Genomic DNA, 22,932 nt, shown 5'->3' on the forward strand with positions numbered 1-22,932 from the left:
TTAGTTTTTTTTCTTTACTTTTGCAGTTATTGTGTATTAATTGTCGAATCTCCTAAAACTAGTTATGACATGCCTTTAAATCCGAATCAATGTCAGCTAAATCAGAGTTTTACAAGGAAAGCCAGATTTGCCGCAAAATATTGCACAATAGAAACCAATAGGTAAGATTACAAACTTATATATGATCTAAGTTGTAAAATCATAATACTTGCAGATGTACTTACCTAATTGTTATTTTAACCATTTGTCTACTCTCAGCCATCAGAAACATTTTACCGTTCCGCTCGTATAAAACATATTAAACAAACAAATATATAACTTTATTCAGTAAAACTCTCAGCTAATTCATCATTGTAGAAATGTGCTTTTTTGCTGTTTTTCCAAAATTTGTCACCTGGTTATTTTTACCCCATAGGCAGGGTAAAATTAGAAGGCCAGGGAGCAATAAGAGCAATGTTTTATTTTTAATTTTAAAGGTATTTTACTATAACAGCTACATTATCCAACCAATGCTGAATATAAATTTTTTGCAGAGATAACACTGCAAATAACCTTGATCTGGTATTTTATCAGAAATATTCTATAATAATATATTGTGAGTTATTCCATAATACACAAATATATTTAATACATACTGATTTTTAATCGTCGTGTAATCCTAAACTTGATGCAATTTATATTGTATTGATAGTACATACATTACATTGGTATTTTTCTTTTTGTTAAGTGTGATATCGATATTTGATCGAAATTTAGTAATACCACCAAAAATCAATATTTCAATTGTAGTTTAGTTGATATAAAACAAATTGTAATGTTATCTGATGTGATAACGAAATTTATATTCCATTTCGTATGTTTGAGCGTATCGGCGTGAAACCTTGTCCAAATTGGTATCAAACAAATAAATTCTAATCTCAATTGTTTTGCATGTACGTATATGAAAGATGAATTTTTGCTCATATGGACCCATATAGAGTTCAGTGACATCGGTTATATACAGTTTATCGGTTAATATCGAATTATACTATTGCAAAAGCTACTCAGAACTTATGTGAATGTTTAAAAAAAACTCTTCTATAAAAAAGCTTAAGCATGTATGTGATTGCGCGCAAAGAAAATTCATCGGAAATTTGTGTTTTACATATAAATAAAATCATAAAAAATTCTACTTTTGAAATGATTCAGCCTCACCCTTTCAACCCTTTCGTTATGAAAGTATTTTCCAATAACAGTAATTACAATAGCACATCAAAATTCTCAATAATTAAGTGAGTAGGGTAATAAATATTTCAGTTAGACACACCGAATGACATGTGAACGCGACACACGTACACACAGGTCGTCAAATGATTGTTGCTTTTGAAAAAAAAATTTGAACAAGTCGAAAACTTTTTGATTGCAAAAATGGTTGGAGTTTTTTAATTTTAATTAGGTACTCGTAAAAAATTAATTGGAAATTTAAAAAAAAACATGAATTTTAAAAATTTACATAATTATTAAGAAAACTTGTCAGATTTCAAAGCTTTGACAAAAATAGAAAGTTTCAGCGATAAACACAGTCTTTTGTTTGTTTTAATTTCACAGATTCATTAGAAAACCTTCCACTTTGCAGAAAAATATGAGATCAGTAAAAAAAATGTCAAAATAAAGTTAGTTTATTTAATAGCTAAAGTATCTTATTTAGTTTCAATTAAATAAAAATAGGAAAATATGTTTCTTATCTTTGAACAATATTTAAAAGTTTCAAGCGAATATCTAGAATCGTTTGAAAAAATATTTTATAAGTAAATAAAAGCTCCACTATCTAGTATATTATCACGAAACATATTTTATACAATACTTTTGTAAACTAATTTCTCTAATAAATTATTTTGAATTAAAATCAAACGCACTAATATTAAGTAATAATATACTATAAGATTTATATTTTTTAGGACAACAGCGATGGTAAGGTCAATACCACATCTAGAAAATGGAAAATTATTCACTATACAGGTAGAGGATAATTATGTTTTTTTTTAAATATATTTTCAGTATTAACTTAATTGTTTTCTTCCTATTATTAGTATCACTTTATATGAAAACTGCTACATACATAGCCTTGCCATAAACATAGATTTTCTATAATATTATATACTTTCTATAACATTTTACGGCAAAATCGGCCCCACAGTATATATATATATATATATATATATCAACTAATTTTATGAAAAGTTTTCATAGAAAGTGGTACTGAAAACTGTCGAAATCCTATGTGGTTGCTGTGCCATCACACGTTTTACATAGAAATCATAACCTTGAAAACGCAATCATAACTGGATCTTGAAAGATATGGCTTGATAACATATAAGTAAAGTTGCATTTTTTTATGTAAAACGCCTGATCGCACAGCAAATACATGGCACTTTGCCAGTATTTAGTAACATTTTGTATGAACACTGGATCGTAACATAACCTTGCAATAGCATAGGTCAATTTTACGGAAAAATCGGCCCATGTGTCTTTTCATAACAAATTTATTATCTTGATTCCATTAATCGTTATAAAAATATTAACCAACAAGTCAAAAGAATTCATAATATCTGCTCAACTTTATAATTAATAGGTGACTGCTCAAATAGGCAATGGTCGTATATTGGCCTATAAGCTTCTCAGAGTCCAAACTGCCGCCAAATGCCATACACAAGAGTCAACTTGGAATTAAATTTATATAAGTCACTAAAAATTGTACAAATATTTATTTATTATATAAGAATACTTTTTACCATACAATGTTGAATAAGTAAAATTATTTTATTACGAAATTTTTATACGTACACGACTACCATTTAGATTAACGAAATGATCATGCTATATAATGTTATTTTATATATTCTGAAGATGAAAAGCTCAAATTTAATAAATACAAAATTTGTAAAATAAATGTTTAATATATAAATAGAAGATCACTCTAAATAATTCATGAACAGAAGCGTCACTTTTAAAAATATTTTATAACAATTAATGAAATTGAAACTTGCAATAATTTTACATATTTGCCAAATACTAGTATTTGCTAAGATTTTGTTAATTTAATATTTCATATACCTCGTCAGATAAAAAAATCTTTTGTGGTTTTGTTCGAAAAGTTCTACTTCTAGTGATGCAGCTCTTTGCTTTTGTGCTAGTAGAGAAAAGTAAAAGAATTTATTAAGATAGTTTAATAGATTTTAATATTTTTTCTTATTAGTTTGATCTAATAACTTTATTGCTAAGCTGTTATAAGATGTTCAGTCAGCATTTTTATACTTCTGGCTATATCTGAGTACCTCATTTTTATTGAAATATCGGGTGAAAAGGTTGAATTTAGAAATTACAATAATACACTAAACTATCATTTTTAAGTTCTTTATGTAATAAAACAAATAGGTTAGTTAGATTTCTAAAAGCGTCTTGCTTTATACACTCGCAGCTTTTTCGAGTAACTCTTGCAATTAAAATATTAATTGAAGCGTAAATAGAAAATCAAACTAAAGTAAAATGTATTAAGTAAGTTTTGTTAAGTTCAAAAATTAAATAAGCTAATTACAAAGGTCCATAAAAAAGTTGGCTGTTGGTGTATTAAGTTTTTTTGTAAAAAATAGCAGTATTTTGCAAATATATTTTCAGATATTCAATTTTAAACATGTTTTTAGGTTACCTGCTGAATTATACAAAAAAAATGTAATAGATTTTTTAAGTAAAACTCGACAGTCAGGTAACAAGAGCCAGAAAACGACAAAAATTATGGGATTTTAATTTACATGTAGAAGAGTTACTAGATTGGAGATTTTGTTTTTTTTTATTTTTCTTATTTTTCTCCATTTTTTTGTGAACCTGTGTTATGACATATTTATTTTTTAACTTTCCGTAGTGTGAGTTGTTGCAATCGCAAAAAAATCAAAAATGAATTTTTTTATATATATCTGTACGTTTCAAAGGTGACTGAACATTTTGTCATACCTTAAAAAAATTTACTTATGTGTTTATGTGTTCGAATACAAAGTTTTGTCGACGATTTCGGGAACACGGTTCGAACGATTTCAATGATTTATTCGATTCCAATTGATCCAAGGAGCTTGCTGATTAGTTTTTGGACAATGCGGGTCCAGCCGTTTCGGAGATACGGGGCAAAAAGTGCCAAAAATGGTAAATCAGTTTTTAAAAGAACGGAGCATCCGATTTCAATAATTTTACTTTTATTGACAAAATGAAAAACTGATCTAGCGGTTTCGGAGAAAAAATCCGGTCAAAAATTATTATTAGACATATGCATATCAAATTATCAGATATTTTATAGAGATTTTAATAATAATTATAAATTTTGTTTACATTTCTATGGGTTTTGTCATCCAAACTGCTATGCGAAGCGCTAAACGCGCTTTGATATTTTGTCTCTACGCAGCTAAAGCAGCGCGATTGTTCTAAAAAAAGTTCTACATTTCCAAAATATTGCAAAATATAAAGAAAGTTTTAAAAAAAATGAATCTTTTTTGAAAAATTTAGAGCGTTTGTGTTTTGAAATGTGATCAATACGATTGGAATTTAATAGATTTATTCCCAAAATATTTGATAAGGTCGAAATATCTTAATGTGGAATAATGCACATTCATCACTGTCTCGGACTATTATGTATATGTTTGATACGTCATTACTGGGCAATTTACGAAACGTAATATGTCATATTAGTGTAAATTAATTAGATAAAGATTTACATGCGACCCTTATCAATATTCCGTATGTTATCAGTTGCAATTAGTTGCTGTTATAGCGCGATATGTCACCATGTATTTTTATAATTTGTTTGTGACCGATTCTGAAGCTTCAAAACGGTTCGGCGCTTTTAGTGAAAACTCAATCGCTCTTACAAACGATAATATTCTAAAGTTTATTCAAAACTAAAAATAAGTGAAAATGGATGTTCCCATCCCTGCACGTGCTGTGCCGAAATCGATGGATCTTAAACAGGTAAGCATTAATTCACATTAATTACTGTTATCAAAAATTAAATTATCAATCAATTCTCATTCTGTTGATATTGAAAGCGTCTACAAATTCAATTTCTTATCTATTTGAAGATATTTTTTATCTGGCTGGATTACTTTGAGTCGGATTTGTTTGTATATATTTTGGTTTCAGGTAAGATTTATGTTTGATAAAAAAAATTTAATATAAAAAACTTCAGCAAAAAAGGTTTAGGAAAAATTCAACAAGCGGTTTGGCTCAATAGAATTAATTAAAATAGAAATCATTTCATTACCAATATTATCTTAAAAATTTTACATACATAATAATAATAAATTGTTGTCGGCTCGAAGGTAGGTCATGCTGTAAAAGCACCGAATATTAGTAATTTTATTTTTCTTCCTTATTTGTTATTACTATTACTATTTCATTATCATTATTTACGTCTTTACCCTTCACTTCAATTCACCTAGTCCTCTACTTCGGCTTTCAGTTCCCTGTATTTTCTCGTTTTGCGTAAGTCATCACTTATCTGCATTCTTCTTCATAGTCCTATATATAAATTCCCTTTCTCCTCCTGGTTTAGTATCATTTTTATTATTGCTTTCGTTCTTCCAGGTTCTGTGCTTCGGTTTTCAGTATTTTCCCAGTATTATGACTATGCGTAAATCAATGCAAATTCTTCCTTTTTTTTAGTCATTTTAGTCCTTCAATTTTACGTTCGATGACATCATGCAGCAGGCATCCCTTTCGCAATATCTTATCCAGTTTTCTTTCCTTTTTACGATCGAGCTCGTTATGGTCTTTTTTTCTCCAACTCTCTTCACCATTTCTTTATTTTTTATTTTAAATGTCCATTTTATCTTCTCCTGCACCACACTCCAAAGATTTCAGTTTTTTGCCCAGATTGTTCTCGTGCAATATGCGTCTCTGGTCAGGATATTTTCCAATTATTCGAAGTGATCAATATCTTCCAATTCTTGATTTCCTAGCGTCCAGATGAGCCTCAAAGGCTCATTAAATATTTATGAATAAATATTTTAGTACATAACATTGAGGAATGAGTTCCTTTTATTTTGATAAAAATATGACAAAGTATCAGTTTATTATATATTTTAGTATAAGGGGGCGTCCATTAATTACGTGATCAACTTTTTGAGGATTTTTGGACCCTCCCTCCCACTTGGTGATACGTGGTGATATTCAAAATTACCCCCCTCTCCCACCAAACCTCGCGTGTATTTTTAGTTACAGTAAAAAATGGTATTTTTTTATTTTTTTGAAAATGTTTGGATTTTTGTCCCCCTAGAGGGCGTCCGTTAATCACGTGAGGCTTTTAGGGGGACGGGATGTTTGACAAAAAATAATATATATATTGTGTATTTATTTTTTTACCTGAGTTTTCAAAAAAATAAAAACTTTAGGATGTTTTCGTAAATTCGAAAATTTTATTCGAAAAATTTTACGTAACTTAAAATACACGTCATTAATGGGGTGTATATTTAAATATCACGACATATCACCAAGGGGAGGGGAGTCCAAAAGACCCTGAAAAATCGATCACGTGATTAATGGACGCTCCCTAAAAAGTTTTAAATTCATCATTTTATATAAAAAAATTAAATTACTGAACAGTTTCTCGACAAAGGACAGATAAATAAAGTATACAATATTACGTATGCAAAAACACAATATTTAACTTTATATTAATTTAATTTTTAATGACACTATAATATTTTTATGCCATATTTGAGTTATAAATTTTCTAAAATATATCAGAAAACTTACGTATGAAGGCTGCTGGCGTTTATATAAATAAATCAATAGATAACTAATTAAATAATAATATAATCAATAATTAAATAGTATTATTGATATTGTTAATAGTATTTATATAATAACAATCAAGTGTTTCACATTAAGGTGCGATAACAAAATATTTTACAATTACAAACAGACAATTTACAAACATTGCCCGACTAAATAAACAAACAAACTGTGATGTATATAAAGACGGAACTATTTATGATTGTTATAATTAGTATTTGATCATAATTACATTTTTAATAGTTTTAATGTAATTTTTCATTTTTTGCTTTTTTGGTAAGAATTAAAAACGTTCTATGAATTATTTGGCAATTAAATAATAAAATATAATAATCTATTTTCAGGGTCTGATACTACTAGATAGAGATCTGATAAAGTTTACTCCTGCAGAGCGCTATGGATTTTTGGTCTTTATATTATTGCTGATGGCGATTTCAATTATCGGAAACGTCGCAACTATATTTTTTAATATAATTCAGTAAGATTTCAAGTATATATGCATTCAAATCAAAAGCTATGACAATGAGTGTTTTCCACTAATGTGATTTGTTTTTTGTATTTTATTAAGTTAGTTGCTTATTTTACAACACTTATATTAGTTATAAAAATAATAAATTTTTCAGCCTATAATTTTTAATTGCATATAACTGTTGAAAAATGTTCAGATGTTTTAATTTTATCTATTATATAAATGTTATGATGTTTACGAATTACTTTTTTTTTAAGAAAAAAGAGACCAATGTATCAAGCTTGTCTTCTATCTTTGGCCGTTAGCGATTTATTGACCGCAGTGTTTAGCGGAGCGGGATATATCAATAGGCTGTCTAAAGACATGACATTATTATGGGTAAATATGATAAGTAATATAATTTTATATTTATTATTCAATAACCAAGGTATATCAGCAAACACATATGTAAATAATATATGTGCATCACATGATAACAATAATATAAGGGAGCTAGAAGATTGTTGTAACAATTTTGTTTTAAATTAATGTATCTTGACATCCACTGAATATATTGCTACGAAATAAAGATCGATAGTTTTTGTAACTATTCCTCTATCGAATCAAATAAAAATATATCCACAACTGTTGTGAATTATCTCACAAATAATCATTTTCTAGAAAAAATGCGGTGTTATAACTAACCCTATTTTTGAGTTGTAACATTTACCGAAGCAAGTAGTAACTACAAAAAACCAGCAATAATACCGCTGCCAATTTATTCTTTACTAATTTTTTAGAAAACTAGCTGTAAGTGGAATTCTGTCTTAAGGCAATTAGGGCATCGTGCCTTAAGGCAAATTGCTGGAACTTCCCGTACCAAAAATTATTATTTTTTGTAAAAACGATTAACATTTTTGAAAAAAATTTACTTCGAAAAAATAAGATTTTTGAGAAACTATAAATTGGACAAAAAATTACTTTTTTTTGAAAAAAATTTTTTTTAAAAAATTTTTTTTTAGAAAAAATTTTTTTAAAAAAATTTTTTTTTGAAAAAAAAAATGTTTTCTTCATTTTGACATATTTTGGAAAATCTGAACTTGTTTTTCAAAGCAATCGTACTGCTTTAACTGCATAGATACAAAATATAAAGCGCGTAAGCGCGGCGTCGCTGTCTAGCGGGTAAACATTGATACGGAACCCATAGAAAAATAAACAAAATTTATACTTATTGTTAAAATCTCTATAAAATATCTGAAAATTCGATGTGCATATGTCTAATGATCATTTTTGACCGCCAAATGGCATTTTTTTTTACTTTTTTCCTTAGATCTCCGAAACCGCTAGACCTGCCTTTATGAAAATTTGATCAATTCTTTATCTTGTCAATACAAGTAAAATGTTTTTTGAATTATTAAAATCGGACGCTCCGTTCTCTTAGAAACTGAGTTACCGTTTTCGGCACTTTTTGCCCCGTATCTCCGGAACGGCTAGACCTGCCTTCGCCAAAAACTAATCAGCACGTCTCCTTATCAATACGAATCGAATGTTTTTTGAATTATTCAAATCGGTTGATCCGTGTTCCCGAAATCGTCGACGAAAATTTGTATCCGCACATACATACACACACGTACATACATACACACACACATACACACACACATACACACACACATACACACACACACACACACACACACACACACATACATCCATTTTTTCTAAGGTATGCCAAAATGTTCAGAAACCTCTGAAACGTAAAGATATATAAAAATTTTCATTTTCGATTTTTTTGCGATTACTATAACTTACCCTACGGGAAGTTAATTAACTTGACTTGACAAATTTTAATTAATATAAATAAAATATATATGTCTTCTGTAATATACATTTTTATTATAAATCAACGTAAACAATAATTAACATCATAAATTGTCTCCTGTAACACAATTTGCATCCTAAACTATTTATTTTATTCAATCTTTCTCACTTGAATTTGTATATAATGTTTATATGTTACAACTGGCCTCAAGATTTTGTTTCAACTAACTGCAGGTGTGATTTTTTTTACATTAATCTGGATAACTATTTACACAATTTAGCAGTCACAAAAATTGTTACAAATCAAATTGATAATTGGATAATCATTGATAATTTTGAAACAAAAGAAGATATATAATTTAAAGATATAATAGATTTAGATATATATTATAGAAGATATATAATCCAAACCAAAATTTAATGACAGATGTATTTTATACTACCTGTAAATAATGACGGACCTGCACAGTTCTGTTTGTTGCGTTGCCTGCGGGACAGTAGCTATGACAATATTATGCAGGACGGTTTACATGTCCAATCGTGACAAAAAAAATTTAATATCGTTTAAGACCCTATTGAAAAATGCCTGTTATAAGTTACCTCTGTTACAGAAAGCCCTTAGGTCCTTTATATATACATATATACACGTAGAAAAATAATCTAGTAAATTGCTAGAGTATATTTTATTATCTACATATATATAAAAATAAGTCGGGTTTTCCTTCCTGACGATATAACCCCAGAACGAACCGATTTCGACAATTTTGCATTCGTTGGAAAGGTCTCGGTCTCCGCAAGGTTTAGAGCTAAGAAAATTAGTGGTGCATGGCATCGCGCCTTAATGCAAATTGCTGGAACTTCACGCACCGTAATTAAAAATTCGAGTAATGTCATTAGTGAGAATTATCAGAATTATGTTTGGTTAAGTCAACGAGCAATTCTTGCCACAAAGAATAATGATGTACACGCACTGAATTTCACCATCCAATTAAAAATTGCTGGCGATTTGGTGACATACCAATGATTCCGACTGGTCTTCCGTTTGACTTCAAACGATTGCAATTTCCAGTTCGCCTTGCGTTTGCAATAACAAATTGCAAGGCCAATCGCTTAGTGTAGTGTAGGATAAATTTCAAATTGATTATTTAGAAAATCATTGTTTTTCACGCTTTGTTCGTGTTAACGTCAGACCAAAAAACAAAAAATGTGGTTTATCAAAGAGCGCTTCAAAGAAACGGATAATTTGTGGATTCACTTTCATTTACTTAGAGAAGTTCAACCAAAAAACACTTCATTTTTGTAATCGAAATAAATTCATTACTATTGTGTAATAAAATCAAATTTTACTTTTTCAAATATAAAACAAACAAAAAATGTCTTCATCTTTCTCACAAAACCATCTGGTGGCGAAACAGAGTTCGTCGGGTTTGCTGGTTATATATATAGAGATTCTTGTGTACGGCAGATATTATAAACAAAGCAGTTCTCTTCATAGAAAATAATTTTTGAAAATTCCTTTTTAATATCTGCGACTAGAGTCACTCTTTTATGGTAAATCCTTAATCGTGGCATTTGTTTCCTATACAACTTTATTAATAATTCCTCAGGATTTGGGAGAGCTGATGTGTTCGCTGATACCGTTCGCTTCGGTGTGCGCGATTTTAGCGAGCAGCGTGACCCTCACCGCCATCGCCTTAGACCGATACCAGGCGATCGTGCGGGCGCTCAAAGACAACTGGGAACCAGGCGGCTGTTTTAGTGCTGCTTCAGTTATCATTGTCTGGAGTCTTGCAGCAGGTAAAATTGTTCAATTTGGTCGTTTGTAAAGCATCACTCTGAAATGATGTGGAATATTTGATAGGACTTAAGTTTTGAACGTTTTCCTGCACAAACTTTTACCTGACTGGCAATTGACGCACTAATTTATTTTAAAGTTGTTTGGTTAAGGAAGTCTGCTTTAGAGACTTGAAAAAAAAATCGATTTTTTTGCAAAAACATATTCCAAAACTAGCCAAGAATATACCCCTGAAATTTTAGAAACAAATTCAAATTATTTTCAGAGTTACAGAAGTAATAGTGGGCAAGCGTCGAGCATGTATACGAGCGGAATAAAAACTTTGACGCGCGATTTCTTGGTTTTTCATTTTTTTGATTCTTCCTAATAGGCGGAAATTCAACATCCTATTGAAACGAGACAAAATTGATTGTATTCAGGATTAAATTATCTTCTAGTTTAACCTAAAAAACCTTAAAAAAGTGATTTTTTTTATCAAAAACTTGATTTTTTTTAAGTTGCAAAAATATTTGTTTTTTTTTGTTTCGGTTAGAAATTGTGACCGGCATCTTTCCCGCCAAATGACACCTGCACGCTCGTGCTTGTACCCGGCATATTATGACATATATTTTAATGAAAAAATTTGAGAAGTATGCTGAAATAAATAACAATAAAACCTGAAAGTTTCGTTTCAATTAAATATTTATTTCCTTCCCTGAAAATTCTTCAAAAAAGCAATTTTTTGAAGCATCTAAAGAATGCTCCCCCCTTAAACGTTTTAATAACAAAATTTAGGGCAAGATATTAGACTGGCCTACTTATGGCACCACATTGATTCAAAAAAATAAAAAATTTAAAACAAATATATTTCAATATAAAAAATGTATACAACATAATGGTGGATTGGTACATAAGTCTACCCTAGGGTATTATACGTCTTTATTAGATATTTATTGAAAATTATTATTATTGGCACCACATTAGAATCATCCAACGTGAATATCTCACGCATATTGTCACTGGTGTGTTTAATGGTAACACAATGCTTTATATTAAAACATGGAAACACTGTTTGCATTATCGTCCACGATGAAGGTACTTACCAACTGTCTGATTATTCTTATATATTTCAAACGTTGGTTTTCGTTGCACAGGTGTATGAAAATACTGCGATTATTTACGACTTTCCTGTTGAACGTCGATTAAAAGTAATATGTATATGTATGTTTATATGTATTTTCATATACAGTTATTTATTATAAATTTATTTATTATTTATTATTTAGTTTATTATAAATTTCATAAAGTTTTATGATTATTTCCAGGTGTTTCTAGTCCAATGTGGACATCATCGGCCTACTTAGAAACTCATGTGATTATAACCGATCCCAACAATGCTACTATTGGACTCGGATGTATTCTTGGAGCTTTTTGTTCCAGCGATTTAGAAATGAAGAAAGCAAACATGATCTTTTTTACAATAGTGTTCTGCGTCATTTTTCTTCCACTTTTAGCCGTTTTCCTTTGGCTTTATATAGTTGTAGCACGCGAGGTTTGGGTTCGTAGAAAGCCGGTTTCTGCTATAGCATCAGGTATGTTCATTTAATATATTTTTTTAATTGATAATAAAGTACAGCGTGTTTGTTTGCTCTGTTCAATATATTGATTCAGCAATACTACGGTCTTAATTATGTTTAATATATACTAAATATGCAAAGTTATAAATTTTGTGAATAGTTTTTTTTTTTCTTTTTCTAACTTAAACATTTTTGCGTACTCAAGAAATATGTATTCAAATATGAGTAACACTTTATTTGCCGATTTTACGATAACGGCAAACTCTTCGTCAAAAATCTTAAATCCATTTCATAAATCTTATTTAAAAATAGTTCTGATTAATTTTTTATAAAGTTTGTTTGATATATAAACTAATATATATTATTATATAGCTATGTTTAAAAACGAATTAAATTAATACATTTGGTTACCAGTTATTTGATAATTTTCAGACCCAATTTGTTGATTCAATTTTGTATCATATCTTGAAAAAACTCTCAAAAATTTCAGCAGCTTGTATAGGCTTATTTAATATATAATCGATACAATAGGGTAGGACGGGGCACAAAGGACTAATTTGACTTTCAGTAATTATACTGTAAAAGCCAACCAAAATGCGCTGCAGCAAACGAAAAATAATGTATTGGTTAAAATATTATTAATGTGACTGTTTATCGTGACAGCGATGAGTTCTTGTGCCATCTACTTTTGAACAGTATCGGTAAAAATTTTAATAATTTGCTTGTTTTTGAGATGATACTGGTGGATTTTTTACCCGCAAACCTGTAAGCTCCGCTTTCACCTACTTCAAAAGCTTTAATTATTCTAAACTCTCTAATTTTGTGACCGAATCTACCGTGAAATTAACCAAAGTTAAAATGTATTTGCTGTGCGATAAAGGCGTTTTACGTATATAAAATGCAATTTCTCTCATATGTTATGAGGCCACATCATAAAGATGCAGTTATGATACGATTGTGCGTTTTCAAGGTCAGGTTTTCTATCTGAAACACATGACTGTGCAGCAACAACATAAGACAGCATTTAGTACCATTTTGTATGAGAAGCACTACGTAACATAGCCTATTTTAAGGCAGAATCGCCATTTTTCTCTAGATATAATTTAGAGTTTATTTATATAGCAGCAAATATTTATGTGAGTGACTTCAAAAATTTGAACGATTTTTGCGGAACTAATCATATGCACTATAATTAAATAATTAATATTGCAAATTTATATTTCAAATCGTTGTTTTGCTGCAGCTAATGAAACAAGTGCAGATACTGAGACATCTACCTTCAGCCGTCGCAATTTGTCTGAATCAGCCCAAAACACTGGTCCGCCTTCTCGAGCCGACGAATGCTACGTGAACGCCCGCGGTCGAAAACACGCCAAAGACGTCCGGATGGAACGCAAAGTGCGCACATTCAAAGTAATTCTTGTGCTGATGGCCGTTTTTTCCTGTGCCGTTTGCCGACGTGGATATATGTCATAGTCAAACATGACATCAGAACAAATAATGATTTTATACTTCAGCAGATTTTCAACGCCTTGAACCTAGTCAACAGCGCCTTAAATCCTTTCCTGTATACGTTCTTGGGCAGCACTCTGTCTTTCACAGCCAAATGCAGAAAGTCATGTAAACGTTTGTGGTCAATGTGTTGCAAAAGCAATAAAACTGATGTGGAAATAATAGTAGCAGAAGGCAAGTATGATGTCAAGAAGAATTCGCTGATGGTGCCAAGAGGGCCTTATGCTGATGAATGGAAGAAGAAAGGTAATTATTATCCAGCTAATGTCACTCAAGCATCTAATAAACCGATGATGACATCTGGAGTATATTTGGGTAACGGTGTCATAGATGGTGATTTGAACAGCAACAGTCACATTTAGAGTAATCATACACACAATAAATTTATGTCTTTTATGGCAAATTTACCAAAGATTTAGTCCATATATCATTAAATTAATGAATTATATAATTAATTTTTCTGAATATACGTATTTTGTGATCTAATGCCATGAAGTCATAGACCTTAGATACATGTGTATTTTAAGATCTATGCATGAAGTACTATAAAGAAATTTTTTACAATATGTACTAGGCATTTATTTATCAGAAAATATAAATTTTATACATACGTGTACGTGCAAAATGAATGTAATATTAATTGTAATATAAAAATTATGTATATCATGTAAAAAGTAAAAACTATGAAATCTGAATCAAGCGGCATATTCAATAATACCAAATTATACATACGCACACACACACGCACACACACGCACACGCACACACACACACACACATATATATATATATATATATATAATTTAGAGTAGAGAAAGGCTTAAAAATCCGCGGGTAAAAAGGTTCACCACCAATTTCGTTTTCAACAACAATATTTGAAAGTAGAGGAAAAAAGATGTATAATCAGCTATTACCTTGATTCTAACGACGTTATTAAGAAAATAAATTATTATTTCACGTAACTTATCTGGGTCTACGAACAATTCTTCTCATTATTCTCTTTCTTTTCAACAAGTCACCATAATTATAATTACCGTATTTAAATGAAGCCCAATGAACCTGTTTAATATTTTACTTGAAATCAAATAATATACCCATTGAATGATAATAATTTATTAATGATAATAATTAATTGCTTATATATCAATTTAGTTCTTCTATTTTGACAAGTGTTAAAAAACATTAACGCATTTAACGCATTATCAAAACGTTTATTTTAACATTTTAACAATCTAAGTCTTACAATCTGATGGTGGCTTATTAAAATGTGGGTTAGTCTCGACATAAAAATTACTGAATGGCACGAACATGATATTTTGGGCATTTAATGAACAAAAATTCAAGTACAAAAAATGTATGTGGCGTGTATATGTTTTTATAATAAACTGGGAACTGATAAAACACTATAAGGCAATTGCGTTCTGCTGAACCCACTCCTCAAAATCAATATTGGATTTTTCGAGTAAAATGTTTAACTTAAATCCAGTTTTTGTTTGTAATTCACTTTGGACTACAGTCGAACATTTCTTCAGTAAACCTCTCACTTCTCTTAATTTTGCTAGGACGTTTTCATTAGACTCCTGTTTTTTGAATTCTCTCTTTGCCAATTCCATCAAAGCCGTGTGTTGCTCATACAAAATTACAATGACATACAATTGCAATCTTATGTCGTATGGATCGATTCTCGAGTGGATATCCGTAAGCTCTTTACACATGTCAATTTTCCGTTGTAGTTGATTCTCGCTCAGGTCAATCGTTTTGTATCCGGTTTCCATTCCGTATAATTGTATAAGACTGTGCTTGAGCTGATACATCAAATAATGATTGGGATGTAAGAAACGTGATAGTTTATTCAATACATCTTCGATGTCTGATATTTTTGCGGCAAGAACCGAATCAACTTCAGCAGACATTTTAGCCTCCAAAAAATCGATGTCTTCACCACTAACCGGCATACCGCAGCGATTGCATGACCAATTTGAATTAGGATCCAATGGATCAACGGGCAATTGGATTCCACCACAGGTTTTCCTGAAAGAGAAATGGTATTGATTTATAAATGCGTTCTAATTTTTTTATATCTATTTTATTATAAAGGTAAGCTGATTGGAATAGACAAATTAAGGGGGTATTCTAGTGTAGAAATTCAGAAAAATCGATTTTTTTTATTTCATATTTTCAAAGTTTAACTATCTAAGAATATGAGTACGAGAAGGTTTTTGAAAATTTAAATTATTTTCGGAGATATATGCATTTAACTGACTCGATCTCCATACTGGATTGGCTTCACGCAAAACGTTTTTCTCAGAACAGACTTTTTCAGTACTGTTTACACGATTTCTCGAGTTCTACACGACCGATTTACTTGAAATATTCAGAGAGTCTTGTTTATAGACCTATCTATAGCTCGAACTAGGATTATCCCCAAATTCCAGTCTTTACTATTTTTAAAAAATTCGAGAATCTCAAAAAAACAGTAAAATAACACTTTTTTTCAAACAGTCGCCATTTTTAAAATTTTTTTTAATAATCGCTTGTTCGGGCGATTGCGACATCATTGTAGATTAATAATCTCTTTATTTTTTTCATTTCCGATGGCTAGGAGGACTGAAATCATATCAAGACTGAGGTGCCAATTTTTTGAGACTCCCCACTTCATCAGCTGCCAGTTTTTACAATTTTCAACTTTTTTATTTTTTAATTTTTGTTTTGTATTTTAATAATAATAATAAACAAGTGGTAAAAAATGGATAGTAAAAACATTCATTGCTTTCTTTTACAACACTTTAAAAATGACCTAAAATTCATCGATCGACACTAGAATACCCCCTGCGAGCATGAATAAAATTCGATATTGCTTGAAATTATGTTAATTTTAGTTGGTTATCTTGTATTCACTCTTTCGCTAAAGTGTCGTTCATAAACATGTTGCGTTTCGGACTTTGCTTCAACTTTCATCACTTTTGGAAATCCTAATTTGTATTATAATGTTTAGTTTATTAGAAGCGAAATTTCAAATTTTTCAACACATTTTTACTGATAATTGTAAACCCTCACAGTAGCCACACTCCTGCGAAAAAGAATCTCGTAGCGTAAGGGTTACTGCAAATTTTATGATATTTACTATTGGCATAAATTAATATCAATACATGTTTATATCTTGAATTTATTCTAGCGCTAAAGAAACCCTTGCTTTATTAACTTCCCGTAGGGTAAGTAATTGTAATAGTCCAAAAATAGAAATTAAAATTCTTTGCATATCTTCGCGTTTTGAAGGTAGATATCGGCATACTTTCAAAAAAATGATGTGTATGCGTGTGTTTTTTGTGTGTCCGCATTTTTTCGTTCACGTTTTCAGGCGCACGGATCAGCCGATTTAAACGGTTCAAAAATCATTCGATTTCTATTGATAGGGAAATGCGCTGATTAGTTTTTGGCAAATGCATGTCCAACCGTTTTATAGACACGGAGAAATTGAGTTCAGAAAATAGAAATAAAGTTTTTGAGAGAACGGAGTTTTTGATTTTAGTAATCCAAAAAGCATTCAAATCGTAATGATGAGGAGAAGTGGTCCTACAAAGGCTTGCTATTTCGAAGATACAGAGCTAAATGTACAAAAATTGACAGTTTTGAGAGCACTTCGCAATTCAGTTTATATAATTCATATGAATACTGGACAATGAATATTGGACAAGTTTAAATCTTCATTTTAAATCTGTAATACATATCTGAACGTCATCGTCCAATGCATAAGCTTGTATATTTTGCATCCAAAATAAGAATAATGAAAATTACAATATTTATAATAACTTAATTGAAATCATTTAATATTTTTCGAATATTTCATTACGATACGGGATGCTCCAGCAATTTGCCTTAAGGCACGATGCCACCACTAGTTTAGTTATTAGTTTGGTGCCTTATCAAAAAGAAAACTTATTTTGGCTCATTTGAAAATTGTCTTAAATTAGATTTTATTTATGGGGATGCCAATTAAATACTTTCATACAACTTTTGGAGAAGTTTAGCTTTAATTTTAATTATCTTATTTCAATTAAATGTGGTTTTATCTGTGCGGTCCGCTGATAATATTACATAAAATATGCCCTAACTTATTCGCATTATTAGTCACTAATTATTAAAAGTTAAAATAACTCTATCTGGTATAGTTGTTTGCAATAGAATAGTTGGAGCTTGCAATCATGTGGTTTCATAAGAATAACATTCTAAAAAACAGATTACTGTAGCACGTAATAATGTCTTCTAATTTCAATTAAAGCTTCTTAGTTCGTAATTCAATAATATAAAAAATCATGTGAGTATTACCCGTCGTCATCCGTTACAGATTGTGGAATCAAACATTTCAGTCCACTGATGTATGTCCCAAGTTCTGTAGGATCAACACATCTTTTGCATTCGCATCTAAAGTATTTGCAATCAAAAAGGTGCTTCCTACGCATTTTGGTTCCCCATAAAGCGTGAGTGTACATCGTGGATAGATGATCACCTTTCTTTATGTCACCTGTTGAAAACATTTTCTATTACATTTCTAAACATTGATTTCGAGATAGAGTTTTTATTTTTAATAATAACTATTAAATTGTATACAGATAGACCATTTTGTTCGTTATATTGTGTTACATATTTCTGACAATGAAAGTCGTTGTGAACCATTTTGGTATTTATATCTAAGTTTTTTCACTTATTTTTATTCTTGTCACAACCGTCTTGGGGGTGTGGCCGGTTGTGACACTCGCCCTTTTCTTGTATGATTTGATTTTGTGACTAATACACTCTATTTAAAGACAGTATTTCAGTACCATTTAATTGACTTATCTCCCAGCTAATTAGAAAATTAACAAAGTTTATAATTTATGTTTATAACAAAAATGTAACACAACCACACCCTACTTTGGATAAGACTCGATGTTTTTCTTTATACAGATTAATTTAATCATAAAGTTTTGAATTAATTAATACTGTAAAGTATTTGATGTTTCTTTAATTTGCAACAAATTAAATTTTATTTATTTTGAGAATTTTTAAAAACGTTGAGAAATTTAAAATGTTTGAGCAGATAATAATTTATAGATAAATAATAATAAATAGATAAATAACTTTTACTATTAGACAATTTTCATTGAATTGATATAGAAACTTTTCATATTCACCTGCTGCTTTAACAATGATTCTGAATTTCTTCCTAGAATCTAGTTGCTGCAGATCAATCATGTAATGTGTATTGGGTAAACAGCTATGTTCCAAAAGCGAAAATGTTGGATAAAGTGCTGACAATTCAATATGGTCATTATAATGTATATCCAGGGCATTGATATCCAGAATACCCGCAATCACGTGTATAATTTCGCTTGACGTATCATCTAAAACTTTGGATGTCATTTCTGTCTCAATTTCTTCCAACACCACAAAAAAGTTATCTTGTAAATAGCGGACCAGTTCTTCTACTTCTCTATAATTATAGCATTAAGTCAATGATTTTGTATCTTATTTGTGAAATTGTTAATATACTAGTATGAGGTTTATTACTTATATTCTTCGGTGCCTCTTCCTCTATTTTTTACATGACTCTGTAATTTGATCAATTCTTCCCATTTCTTTGGGCATTTTCGTTGCAGTATGAGGCATCGCAGAATTATTAGAGCGGTGTATCTAAAAATATAATAAAGCATAAGGTCAAAGTTATAGAAGTTTACTAATTTTATTTATTTTATTATTCATTTCAAACACAAATAATAAAATTGAGCTATTTATTAGGTATTTGAATGGAATAAATCTTACACCCATTACGAAAATTGGGTGGAATATATGACCTCTAAAAATTTGAGTTCAAGGATATAAACTTATTTTTTGTAGAAGCTGCTGTGAAAACACCACACTAAATCGCTGGTTTACAACTACCTTATAATATTATCTAACAGTTATTGAGATATCATCACAGAAAGTTTTAATCCGTATGAAAATGGACATCGCCAATGAAATCTTTATGAATATAATAAGCGATGATGAACATTCAAGGTATTAAATAATAGATAAAGTGACGGTTTATGGCAAAAATTGACCACATATCCAGTGGTAAGACCGTCTTCACATACAGAACTACTGCATTTGCTACTCATTAAATTGGAGCAGTGTATAGTGGAATGTTATGTATGATGAAAACTTGAAAGTAAAGGATGAAACGTGCTAATTTATTCTAAAGAAGTATTACACAGATTTTTCACGTAGGTGAAACAAAGAGAACACTACCCTAAACTGGAGAGAGCATATATGATTTAATTTAATAAGAGGAATTTTATTTGGCGAAAATATCACTAGCAGATATTGTCAAAATAAAAATTAAGATTTCAGAAGACTTCCAAAAACTTCATAAACACATTACTGTAGGAAGTTGAACACGGGTCGAGTCCTGTCGAAGTTGTATACAATGCTATGTAAAATGTAGACTGTGACTATGGTAAGGAAAAGCAAGAAAATATACATTGGTAAGAGTTTATACTATTTATCATAATAATTTAAATGCACAAATAAATAGTAAGTAAGCAATAAAATATTCATTTAAAAAACTAAATGATTACGCAGATACTCCCTTTTCAATCGTTCATTAATTTACCTACTACACTACAGTTTTACTGCAAAATTTAACATATGCATCCAAATATTAATAATTTAATAATTTGCATTTACTATAATTGTAGTACAGTAGTTTGTTAACTTTGACGGCATAATGATTTATAGCAAGCAAAGCAAGGAATGATTGATATCAATTTTCAGTATCTAATTTTTGAATTATCAAAACTTATAAAAGTATTGAAATCAGAAAACATTTAACTAAAATGGTACATTACCTGTAGAATTTGGTATCTATATTAGATAAGAATGTTTTGTAGCATACACTTAAAACTGCACATTCTGCGGCATGGTTATGGCTTTCTTTCAATCCTGGGCATTCTTCACTACATACAGGCCATTGACATCTGAAGCATATTTTAACTATTACTTACATAATTCAATTCAATTCAAATTCAAGTGATATCTTTTTATAATTTCATGAATAATTTTCTTATACATAATTTTCTAGTAATTAATTTATTGGAAAGAGATAGACCAACCGATGGGTAGCACCTATGAATACGTGTCAATAGAAAATTGTCATAACTAGTTTATAAGTCTATTGTATATTGCCTATTGTTCTGATTGCTGTTAATATATATACATATATATATATATATATACATATATATATATATATATATATATATAATTTTTTCATTTACTTGGGACATTTTTGTGTCGTATTTATCGGTATTGCCTCATAGCATCCCAAACATGGAACAAATGATTGAAGTAATTCATAATTATTATGAAACCTTGGTCCGACGACAAATGGTAATTCTGATAAAATGATGGTGTTAGCTTTTATATCTCGAGAAGCAACTAAATGCCGTCCCAATTTATTGTCTGTTACGATCTGCAATATGATAAAAATTTTGATATTAGAACATAATGGGACGTAAATAACATATGAATAAAAAAATGTACTTTGCTATAATGATGCATTATATTGGTATTGGCCCAAGCAACATTTTTAAGTGGTAAGTTTACTTTGATAAGTAACACCAATATTGGTTGTGTTAATTAAACAATTATTCATTGAACGACAGTCAATATTAATATATTTATTTAATACAATTTAAGCAAAAAAATCAATAGAATATTTTAAATTATGAAAACATTTTTGTTATAGTGCAAATTACATTAAAAATTTGGTAAATAATAACATAGCGTAGAGCGGGGAGATTAAAGGTTCGCGGGTATAAAGGTATCGATATCTCAAAAATCAGTAAAGTTAAGAATTTTTTTGGTAGAAAAAAAGCAACGATCAAGAATCCATTATAATAAAAAATAACTTGAGGTAAAAAAAATTAAAAGAGATAAATTAAATAAATAGTTACTCCAACTCTGCTCATGAATATTTTTGACAAAATACCAGATCGAGATTATTTACAGTATTATCTCTATGAAAAATTGCACCAATGGAATTTATATTCTGCATTGTTTGAATAATATAGCTATTATTTTGTATAATCCCTTCAAAATTAAAAATAAGACATTCGGCCTATTTGCCCCCTGCCCAATCCAATTCACACCGCCTATGGGAAATAAAAGACAAGGTTACAAATTTTTGAAAAATAGCAAAAAAAAACTTATTTCTACAATAATGAAATAGTAGAGAATTTTACTAAACATAGTCAGATACTTGTTTGTTTGATATATGTTGTTCTTGTTTGTTGTGATATAATCAATTTGGTTTTCACAATATAATTGCTCAATGATAAATTGAACCTTTGTGACCCGCCCTGCTCTATATTATTTATAATAATTAATTACACATTCATAACTCAAATATCATGAAGAATTTATTGTATATGAAAATTTAATATGATTTGGTTTTTGAATATCAATAGAATAGATCTAAATCATGTGAGAGATTATTGAATTTTCCAGTTGTGAACAACATCTAATGTTTTTCACTAAATAATCATAATATGCATTTACATTACTATCATTAATATTATGCTTTTATGTATAAATGAAATGTATTAATGAAATTACAAGACGTACTTTATACGGGACACAATCCGGCTTATGGGAACTCCAATGTTTCTTTTGATGATCTTTAGAACAGTAACTAATTAGATTACACCCTGTACATTTGAGTTTCGAGTCTTCATTACACACTGCACACTTTAAAATTGGTTGATCCATTTTTTAAATAATTGTCAGCATAACCTATAAACATTTAAAAATTTCTAATTTTACAAGCATGTGCACCAATAACATTAAATCATATTGATAAAAAATGTAGTTATCTATAAGAATGATTTATATTTGCATTATTTTTATAAATGCAGTCTGTATTAACTGACTTGTGTAATAGTAATCCAACTCCTAGAATCGAACGA

The 22,932-nt window shown here is 29.7% G+C and overlaps 3 protein-coding genes across 4 annotated transcripts in view; 2 read left to right on the forward strand and 1 right to left on the reverse strand.

Moving 5' to 3' along the window:
• LOC113378034 (protein NDNF) overlaps positions 1-2,820 on the forward strand; it is a 71,453-nt gene extending 68,633 nt beyond the window's left edge. For both annotated transcript variants that reach the window (XM_026618542.1, XM_026618543.1), the window contains exons 10-12: positions 27-161; positions 1,938-1,998; positions 2,612-2,820. In XM_026618542.1, the coding sequence (XP_026474327.1) occupies positions 27-161; positions 1,938-1,998; positions 2,612-2,710 (295 nt within the window). In that variant the 3' untranslated portion in view covers positions 2,711-2,820. The remainder of the gene's footprint in view (positions 1-26; positions 162-1,937; positions 1,999-2,611) is intronic.
• Positions 2,821-4,938: 2,118 nt separating this feature from the next.
• On the forward strand, positions 4,939-14,310 carry LOC113375425 (QRFP-like peptide receptor). Its single transcript, XM_026615364.1, is given in 7 exon segments — positions 4,939-4,992; positions 7,161-7,294; positions 7,543-7,663; positions 10,693-10,882; positions 12,185-12,451; positions 13,680-13,877; positions 13,880-14,310. Coding segments are annotated over 7 exon segments (1,395 nt in total).
• An 892-nt stretch (positions 14,311-15,202) lies between these two features.
• On the reverse strand, positions 15,203-22,918 carry LOC113377662 (SET domain-containing protein SmydA-8-like). The gene is made up of 8 exons (XM_026618050.1): positions 22,897-22,918; positions 22,592-22,759; positions 21,244-21,437; positions 20,815-20,943; positions 19,496-19,618; positions 19,120-19,418; positions 18,275-18,470; positions 15,203-15,979 (listed from the first exon to the last, which is right to left on the reverse strand). The coding sequence occupies exons 2-8, from the start codon at positions 22,733-22,735 to the stop codon at positions 15,352-15,354; spliced, it is 1,713 nt and encodes a 570-aa protein (XP_026473835.1). The 5' UTR covers positions 22,736-22,759; positions 22,897-22,918; the 3' UTR covers positions 15,203-15,351.
• Between the last annotated feature and the right edge of the window lie 14 nt (positions 22,919-22,932).

This window comes from Ctenocephalides felis, unplaced genomic scaffold (assembly GCF_003426905.1).
Source record: "Ctenocephalides felis isolate EL2017-DRISC unplaced genomic scaffold, ASM342690v1 CF-g0.4_SCAFFOLD_01886, whole genome shotgun sequence".
Taxonomy (NCBI): Eukaryota; Metazoa; Arthropoda; class Insecta; order Siphonaptera; family Pulicidae; genus Ctenocephalides; species Ctenocephalides felis.

Coding starts and splice junctions, on each gene's coding strand:
- LOC113377662 (XM_026618050.1), bottom strand. CDS start 22,735: ATGGATCAACCAATTTTAAAGTGTGCAGTGTGTAATGAAGACTCGAAA. Junction 18,471..19,119: donor AATCATTGTTAAAGCAGCAG/GTGAATATGAAA, acceptor TGTTTTCAACAG/GTGACATAAAGAAAGGTGAT. Junction 15,980..18,274: donor TCTGTAACGGATGACGACGG/GTAATACTCACA, acceptor TTTCTCTTTCAG/GAAAACCTGTGGTGGAATCC.